The sequence below is a fragment of the Triplophysa rosa genome, linkage group LG7 (assembly GCF_024868665.1).
Source record: "Triplophysa rosa linkage group LG7, Trosa_1v2, whole genome shotgun sequence".
Classification (NCBI taxonomy): domain Eukaryota; kingdom Metazoa; phylum Chordata; class Actinopteri; order Cypriniformes; family Nemacheilidae; genus Triplophysa; species Triplophysa rosa.
The window spans coordinates 17,171,403-17,181,700 of NC_079896.1; the positions used below are offsets into that span (position 1 = coordinate 17,171,403).

General features: G+C 40.1%; 1 protein-coding gene across 3 annotated transcripts in view; it reads left to right on the top strand.

Moving 5' to 3' along the window:
• tp63 (tumor protein p63) overlaps positions 1–10,298 on the top strand; it is a 109,877-nt gene that overhangs the window by 67,778 nt on the left and 31,801 nt on the right. For all 3 annotated transcript variants that reach the window (XM_057337200.1, XM_057337202.1, XM_057337201.1), the window contains exon 8: positions 3,077–3,201. In XM_057337200.1, coding sequence (XP_057193183.1) covers positions 3,077–3,201 — 125 coding nt within the window. The remainder of the gene's footprint in view (positions 1–3,076; positions 3,202–10,298) is intronic.

The window sequence follows — 10,298 nt, forward strand, 5'->3', positions numbered from 1 at the left end:
TCCTGACACCTGACGGACGTCAGGATGCGCTTCTGCGTGATCAACCTGAAAGGCAGCTATTGTGTAGGTGCCTGTTCAGAAAACACAGACCCAAGATAGGGCGCAACCCCCCGCCTTTCTTGGGGACAATGAAGTACAGGCTGTAAAACCTGTTGCACATCTCGGCTGGTGAGACGGGCTCGATCACTCCCTTCACCAGAAGGGTGGCGACCTCGGCCCGAAGTACGGGAATATCCTCTGACTGAGGTATATCGCCTTGAACTTGACGGGCGTGAGGCGACTGGATCGCGTAGCTGAGACGGATCGTCTTCCCTAGCCAGCCTGACAGTCTGGGAAGCCGGACAGGCTCCCAGAAATGAGACGGGACTAAAGGTACGATCATTTTCATCGTCCCCCTGGGGGTGGTTCGATGGCTAGCAGTACGGATTCCTTGCCGGGGGAGGTCCCCCGGGGAGAAGATCAGCTCTGCTGTTTTTCCTGCCTGGTGACTGCGCAGCTCAACGCACTGTCTGACTGAGAGTGCTAAGGGCTGGTGTTTATACTCGACATTGCGCTTCACCATGACGCAACGTCGAGTTTGCCGTTCACCGTCGTGCAGAGGTTGGGAGCGGCTGTGATAACCCTGAGAGAGAGGAAACTCTCCTTAGAGAGTAAGTGGGCACTAGCCCCCCGGAGGGGGCCAGCAGATGGAGTGACGGGGCAGGATCCGTCCCTATCCGACTACCCAGCGATGTGGCTGGGGTCGGGCCCAATGGTAGCCTCGATCCCCCTGAGGTCTTCCCATGAGGGCCGCTTCACCACGGCCTGATGGGGCGATGGTCTCCTCTTCGCTGTCGCCTCCAGGGGGGGCCGCCTGAGTGGGGGGCGCCAACGCTGGAGGGCGTCGAAGAGGACCAGGGCTGCCGGGAAGCAGACATTGCACGGGACTCGATGGCTGAGGCGGCCGAGTCGCGGCACGGAGGACTGCTTCTTTACTGTCGAGAATCCTCCGGGGAGGCCTCACTCGACAGTAACACCAACCAGCCCCCCCCCCCTTGCGAGATGGGTGCGTCGAGAAAGCGGACCTTCTCAGCGTTACTCATCTGCGCAAGGATCGGCCAGAGGAGTTTCTCATGGACCACAAGTGTGGACATCGTCCGACCCAGGGCCCGCGTGGTCACCTTGGTCGCCCGTAGTGCGAGGTCGGTGGCGGCGCGGAGTTCCTGCATACGCGCTGGGTCGGTCTTACCCTCGTGGAGCTCTCTCAACGCCCTGGCCTGGCAGGAGCCATAGCGTGGAGAGAGGAGGCAGCTTGGTCCGCCGCAATGTAAGCTCTCGACACCAGAGATGCCGAGACACCACATGCCTTGGACGGGAGTCTAGGTCGCTCCCCCACAGGTGGCCGCCGCCTACGGGCACAAGCACCGCGGCGGCAACTCCACCTGGGCGACAACAACGTATCAGACGAGCGAGATGAGGTGGGAACGGTCCGTGAGCCCGTGGCTGGCGGATTATCGCTCACAGTAATCCTCATATCACCCTCGCTGCTTGCCGTAGCGGACGGCAGGGCCGTAGTCCTGCCGCCACGGAACGGGGAGCAAACGAGGTAGTGGCTGAGTCCTGCCGGAACACAGCCACCTGTGGACGCAACGTCTGAATCGTCACCGCCCGCAGTGCGGGCAGGACGTATCCACAATGTCTGCCCCAGCGAACTGGAAGCAGGCATTGTGTCCGTCCCCCTCCTCGATGAGTGTGTTGCACCCATGAGAACAGCGGGACAAGCCACGCTGGAGAAATTTGCTCTTTTAGAAAAGGAAATTGCTCGAACACCTCCGGAACTGCCGAGACGCCCAAGGGAGAGTCACTGCAGGAAGGGACTGTCCGCTGTCCACGTCGTAGATTCCAGCAGAAAGAATGATCACCCAGATCGTAGAGAAGCTCACCAGATGCGTAGGCTCTGAAGAACAAAAGGTGAATGAATGAGCACGCCGGCTTCCCTCTTATACCCGGACATCCGGGGAGGAGCCCGGCATGCAAATTTCATTCGCCAATTTTCATTGGCCTTTTCTAAATACTCAGAAGATGATAGGTTCTCAAGACAAACCCCATTCTGTTGGTTCGACACAACGTCGAGAGACCGACAGAAAGGGAACAAGTTGACAAAAAGATTGAATCCAATATTTGGTGATAAAATTGCATAACGTGTGATTTATAAGCGGTGGGTCAATTTGACCCAGGAACACCACACGTGTAACAAGGTGGGGGAACAAAACACAAAAAGCAACAAAAAAATAAGTTCTTTTGTGAGAGGTTGTTATAGACTTTGTGAACAAAGTCACCAAATTTCAATCCATTCCAATATCATTAATTAGTATTTTGGGGGGGGAAACCATTTTTACATGAGGGTTAATGGGTGTGCTCAGTAAAGACATGAAAGATCATGACTGTTTCTGTTTTATCATCTTAGAAATATCATGTTTGTTGATATTTGTGCATTTGGTGAAGATCAAATCACCAATTTAACCAGAAAACCAGGAAAATTACCAATTTCAGCAGAAATCTAGGAAAATGACAATGGTTTACTTTGTCTCGCCACTGTATACAGTATATACAGCCACAGAAAAAAAAGAAACCACTACAGTTTTGCCTTTAATCAGTATTCCTGCATGTATTGTGGCAATTTCAGTCCAGTGTCTCTTGAATTTCAATAGAAATCTGTACATTTTCAATCTGTCATAGTCACCCAACAGCAATGTGAAAGACTGAGAGAAGGCAAAGACACCATTTATCCATTTATTAAATTATCCTAAAATACATAAATACGTTAAACATTAGTATTGTGTTGGTTGAAGATAAGAACTTTTTGCAGGGTTTTCTTTGCAGAATTCAAGATCAATGCATCTTTTTTTGGTTATTTAGACCAGTTTGTTCAATTTTAGTTTCTGCAAATAGATGCAAATTTTAAAAAATGTTGGAGTGGTCTCTTATTTTTTTCCACGGCTTAAACATAAATAAAACATAATTAATAATATTTATATAGAAATTAAGAATCTGATAATCTGATATACAACTCTCACTCTCTCTCTCTGTGCTCCAGATTAAGGGTCGTGAAATATATGAGATTTTGGTGAAAATCAAAGAGTCTTTGGAACTCATGCAGTTTCTCCCTCAGCACACTATTGAATCATACAGACAGCAGCAACAGAACCTACTGCAAAAACAGTGAGTACATGCAAAAATCTTTGCCAGTAAGTGATGATAAAAAAAGAGGATGTTTTTCCATACTTGCAAATGAATAGAAAAAACATTGATAACTTATTTTTTTAATATTTTGATTTGCCATTGTTGTAGGCAAATATAATACTGCGCTTGCAAGCACCAACTGTTGGCAGACCTTTTCTTGAGTGATGTTATCTAAAATCCACTTATAATGTTAGCGAGATTTTTACATCCAAAAATAAATAAGACCTCTAAATTGTATCTAAAATAAAAATATATATATTTTTGCCTTACTAATGTATGTTATTGTCAGATTTCCTCCAGGGTTATTATTGTTAACTAAAATTAAAACATTTGTATTACCAAATAAATTAAACCTTATTAGCAACATAAACAAAAACAAATTACAAAAGCACATTAAAATTAACATTAAATCTAAAAATATTTAAAAAGCTAGTTTAAAATATTTATGAACTAAAATTAAACAAACATTACTTTGCTTCCTCATAAGGGTTCTATTAGGGACTTTGTGAATATTTTTAAAGATGATTTACCCATTCTTACTGTCATGGTCATGTCTGACCCTGTCTGCCTCCCAATGTTTTCCTCTGCCTGCCTGTTTCCCTGTGTTTCCCCATGAACTTCATCTCCCACGATCCTCCACTCTCTCCCTCACCTGTCCCTTTTCAGCTATCCCCGCACCTGCCAGCAATCCCCTCATCACCCCGACAATATATATTCCCATTATGTTCTCCTAGTGTTTGTCGGTTGCCTTAAGTCGCTATGTTTGCTGTTATCCTGTTACTGTTGAATGGTAAATACATTTACATTTAGTCATTTAGCAGATGCTTTTATCCAAAGCGACTACAGATGAGGGAAACAATGGAAGCAATTGGAACAACATAAGGACAACAAAAAGCATAAGTGCAAAAAGAAAATTGGTCTCATATAGCCTATCACAGTACACAGAGCTAAGGTTTTCTTTTTTTTTGAAAGAGTAGGAAAGAGATAGAAGTCAGAGCTGATCAGTCAGGTGTTGACGGAAGAGATGTGTTTTCAGACGGTTTTTAAAGATGGCTACAGAATCTGCTGATCTTGTAGCAGCGGGCAGATCATTCCATAAATGTGGAACCGATCCCGAGAAGGTACGTGAGAGAGATCTTTTACCTTTTTGGGATGGCACCACAAGACGTCGTTCGTTTGCAGAGCGTAGGGATCTGGCGGGTATATACGTCTGCAATAGCGAGTGAAGGTAAGGGGGTGCCAAATCAGTGGTGGTCTTGTAGGCCTGGAGTAGAGTTTTGAATTTGATTCGGGCGACAATAGGGAGCCAATGTAACTTAGTGAAGAGAGGAGTGACATGCGCTCTCTTTGGTTCATTGAAGACCACTCTTGCCGCCGCATTCTGGATCATTTGTAGAGGTTTGGTTGTGCAAGCTGAAAGTCCAGTCTGGACAGAACAAGAGCCTGGACTAGGACTTGCGTAGCATGCTGGGATAGGAAAGGTCTAATTTTCTTGATATTGTAGAGGATGAATCTACAGGACCGGGTGGTGCTGGCAACATGATCAGTGAAGTTAAGCTGATTGCCGATCACCACTCCCAGGTTAAATAAAGTGTCTCTGTGTCTGTGTCTATATACCTTTATATCTCGGGTCTGTGGCTACAGCGTGACACCTTCCCATTACAGTGTGGGAAAAGATGACAGAGTGGTTGGTGGTTTTAAGGTTTTGAAAGAGTCTACAGTTTATGACTTTCAAGCTAAATGACTAGGTATCGTTATAACTTCCTATAAAACTGTCCCTTTGTAGGACAAGGAAATAGGATGCAGAATTTTTAAAGCTGAAGTATATAATTTCTACATCAGCAGCATCAACGAATAGACTTGCAAACATAAACATTATCCCCGAACATTCTCCCATCCTATTGGTCAGAAATATTACATATATTTACAATATAAAAAAATATTTACATTTACATTACATTTACACTTTTAGTCTACCTATTATTAAGCTTATATTGTTTTGTTTATGTATCATAAGTGTTTTAACAAAGAATGTTCATCCTTAAGGAGTTCAGCCCAAGTACATATCGCAACAATGGCAATGGAGCTGAGGACCCGCATAATATTTGAAATATTAATAGTAGAAATGGAAATATTAACCGTAGACCTACTGTAATTGTCATAAAATGTAGTTTTATGAGCTCCAGGCAGCCAGTGCTCATGTTGCACAGTGTTGCTATTTCTTCAAGTGAACAGCCATTGTCGTCGACATCATCAAGTAATGACAGCAGCAGCAGAAGTGAAGGTGGGAGGCAGAAGCAGAACTCTCGAACATATCAAGAAAACTGGAAAAAAAACCATTTCACTGTTTAGCATACAATGCTACCATAAACAAGGTATTTTGTGAACTCTGATGTAGATTACAACATTGCGAAATGTGCATAATATATTTCTTAAAGAAGCTGTAGATATATTTTGTTATTTTCTTGTGATTAAGCTCCGGTTTTGACTGAAGATTTGGCGCAATAGGAATTATTCGTTGGATGGTAACACTTTATAATACTGTTTCATACTTAATAGGTAGTTATGCGGGAACTAATGTAGAACAAATGGTTAGTGCTGCATTAATACTGTAGTCATAACTGATAACTAATAAGGAAGAAAGATTAACTAATCAGTAGGTAACAGCATACTGATGTTTAAGGTAAGTAACAATTAGTTACTTATTGCTTATTTAATAGTCATTAATAAATATTGAATGCTTTATGTCTCCTGCAGAACTATACAATAACTAAGACTCATTTAAAATAATTATACTTTAACTACTCATTAACAGCTGCTAAAAATAATTATGTCAATAAACTGGTTATATAAAATCTTGATTAAAATTTTAATAATACAATTTTAACTAATTTTGTTTACTTGTCCCATCAAGATTAATTTTTTCATATCAATCATATCAATGAAACAAATCTAATGAATCTTTATCATTTTTTCTATTTGATTTATTTAAAAGGAAAGAAACATAAGAAATACACCTCCTAATCACTACAGCACTTGTCAACTAACCTCAAACATATTTGACATATTTCCTTGCTGCTTATTATGAGTCTGGTGGGCAATAGCTGAAGAGTTATATTTTTATTATTAACTAAGAAATTATTGGCAACCCATTAGTAATGAAAAAGCCGCCGGTGGTCCGCTGCTAAGCCGCTGGTTTATCATTAATGTTTGCTGGCAGCCCACGGTCGGTCCACGGTTTATAATCGTTCAATAACAACTGCCAATTTAATATTTTAACAGATTAAATACACAAATGCATTACATTTATCAGACCAACACACACATACAGTATTTACCCATGTGGATGTTATCCATGTTTTTTTTTACAGCATTTGCAGAAGACCATATAAAATCTACTACAATGATTGATTGTTGTAGCAAAACCACAAGAACTATGACATTACTACAACATATATAGAAAACCTATACAGACTTTCACCATGGTTTCAAAAGCATCAGAACCATTTTTAAAACCTTGATTTGAAAAAAGAAAAAAAATATGAATACATGATTGCAGTGTTACCAAAGTAAAACCCAAGATAGCTGCCGTAAGGGTATAGAGCTTACCAATGCATATAATTTCAAAGCAGCTTAAAAATGCATGTTTCAATGTTACAATCAAAAATATATATCCTTTAATCAGCCAGAGGTGGCTGTGACTCACTGAGAAACAACAAAGTGATGTTCATATCACAATAGCAAAGACAATACAAGTCATGTGTTTAAAGTAATGTTCAGTTAAACAGGCAATATTATTATAGGTTAAGTTTGCAGATTGTCAACCCATATCCAGCAATTTTTAAGTAAATGGGAATATCTCAGTAAGTAACTAAAAAAATAAGGGTAAACATTGTCCATTTACATATACGGCCATTATTGTAACAATACAAAGTGGACTGACAATCAGCAAACTTACACTTTCATAGGCAGTGTAATCAGGCAGTGATTACAATATTTGGCAGGTTTTTTGCCTTTATTTGTACAGTATAGTATGAGAGAGGACAGGAAGCGAAGTGGGAGAGAGAAGGGGGTGATGTCGGGAAAGTACCACGAGCCAGAATCGAACTCGGGTCGCCCAGAGCACAACCACGCCATGTGTCGGAGCACTGCCCACGAGGCTATCAGCTCCTACATATTTGGCAGTTTTGTATGTCCATCTATAGTTTCCATCATCTGAAGTCTTTGTGAGTGTTGGCATCATCTGAAGTCTTCACAAGTGATGCTGTATCCAATCTGGAGCTGCCGTAATCTTAAAGTGTAAACCCTGACAGATTGAAACAGGAAAGCAAAAGTAGAAAGATTTGCACTGCTTCTGTTTATAATATTATTTTAAGCAAAAGATGATCATGTTCACTTTTTACTATTTCATTTATGAAGAACAAGGTTACAAGATGTGTTATGGGAATGCTTAACTAAATCTGAAAAAGCTCTGGCTCTTTTAATGGACTCTGATACCATGGATACTCCCAATAGTCCAGAGCTTGTGACTTACTTATCTTATTTTGTAATTATCTGGTTTAATAGCCATCAGGTTTTTTCTAGGTCCCTTAGTAAATTTATCATCATAATTTGAAGAACTGGAAAGTCTCTATGGAACAAACTTTATCATTTAAATGCAATAGTATCATTTAAGTGGGAGGAACAAGCAACCATAACTATAATTTACACTACCATTCAAAGGTTTTTTTATTTCTCTCATTATATGAATATATTGTAAACTGTACTTTATAGTAAACTGAATTTTCAACATCATTACGCTAGGGCTGCAGCTATCGATTATTTTAGTAATCGAGTATTCTACTGATTTTCCATCGTTTAATCGGGTATTCGGATAATAAGTACTTTTTCTTTATTAAAGAGCAACTCTAAATAAACAAGAGAAAATAAGACGGGTCTCTTAAAATGAACAACTAATTTGTTTCCTTTTTAGAAAAAATTACATTTATTGCTGAAATTGCATACATTAATATCTGTGAAAACTAAACCCATTTAGTACATTTCATTGCCATATTACATTTAAAATGCAATATAGGCCTAATACAAATGTATAAATAAGAAACATTAATAAAAATAGAAAGAATAATTTCAAAGGTAAACAACTAACTTCAGCTTATGCATGATGCATTTAGTTTATCTAAATTAGTTTTACTTTCTTTTTTTACTATTAAATAGTAATATATTTATCCGCATAAAAATACAGAGTTAACCAGACTTATATTTTGGCAGGTCGTCGGAAGACGCTTATTTTTTAGTGTGTTATACGGTGGATCAATAGTGCACATGACAACGAAATTTAAAAAGCAAATATAAGTTCACAACACAACGGAATCAAGCTACAACACAACGGAATAAAGCCACAACACAACGGAATCGAGTCATGTCGTGGCGAAAAGTCGATCAGCCAATGTAGAAAGAATTCACGAAGACCAGAGAGCCAGGTTTCAAGAGGTTTCAATTTTTATTTGCTTGAGCAAGCAAAGTGAGACATACAGAGTTCATCTGTAGATGCCCAATGATGTCCAACGAATACATGTCTGACTCCATCTTTTATACATTGTTCTCAAGTTGTTATCACAGTTCAAACCAATCATGTTTTACCTGACATCATCTTCTACCAACCAGGTTTTACATGACATCACTTATTTTTATTAGTCCATCCCCTTATCACTCGCTACAGTTACATTTCACGTTACAGTTATATTTCCGGCCTACCATATTAGGATTTAATCGTAGGGAGTGCATCTCAATCAACACATACGTATATCATGTGCTCTTTATCTTGACACCTTTCCGGGGGCTTTTCGGACGATACATGATTTAACATTGGTTTTAAAAAATGAACTCATGGTTTAGTGATAATGAGCACCCCAGCGTCCTTGGCTGTATGCGATAAGTTAAACTCCTCTACAAAAAGTGTGTGGTTTTATTAAAAATGAGCTCATTGTTTAGCGTAAGAATAAGCAACCCAGCGTTTTTAATTAAACTTCTCTACAAAAGTGTGTGTGGTGTATGTGCAGTTCGTGATAAGATATTTGGTGTGTACGCAGGTGTTCAAGTGCTCAAACTCATACATGAGTCCCGTATATGGAGTTTAAATGGACCCAAAACTCACGCGCATGGAATCCGCGCACGCCCGCGCTATGCAAACGCGCATAATGATAACCACGCGCGGAAAGCTGCTCTGCGAGGGCGCATTTAAACTCCGCGAGCGAGCAGAACAGTATCCGCAAGCGGAAAAGAATCCTCGCGCGGGGCGCATTTCTGCTCCGCGAGCAAAAACTCAGTCCGCGAGCAGAGGCTTTGACGAGCGTGCGCGCGATTCTCTCTATGCTCTCGCAACTGCTCAACACTTGCTCGCTTGTTGAGTTGACTTCTGAGACTTTGGAGGCGGGACAATGGCAGACTTCTCCGATCCTTTGATTGGTCACTTTTAACATGCACTCACCTACAGTCTCCGACATGTATCTTACCCGTTATACAGACGTCTTAATTTGGCATAACACGATACTTTTTCCCATTTTTAAACTTGGGTTACAGTGTTATGCCCTTGGCTTTGGATTTACATATTTGGCATCTTGACAGGAAGTTAGAAATAAATAGTTTGGTATGTGTATTCATAATTGCTTTTGTATTGTTAATAATTTTCATGAAAATGTTATAAAATGAGAATTAATAAATGGCTACAACAGTATAACTCAAAGCACAAGTTATTATAAATTACAATATGATGTACTCTCTAAAATGTAATTTAAATAATTTATTTGTTTTGCTTTATTTGTTTTGAAAATATTAAAACGGGCTATGCCAGTAAACAGATATTAGATAACTCAAATTTAATAACTACAGGAGACATTTAATTATATTATTATAGTATGTTTTAAATAGGTCATACATGACATGTAAATTTAACTGCTATATTATATAGCATAATTTTTGTTGACAGATGTAAGAAATCAAAATGTGACTTGTTAAAACACTAACACATAGCTAAGGCAAGGTAATACACTAATCATTCGGTAGTAAGACATGTAATC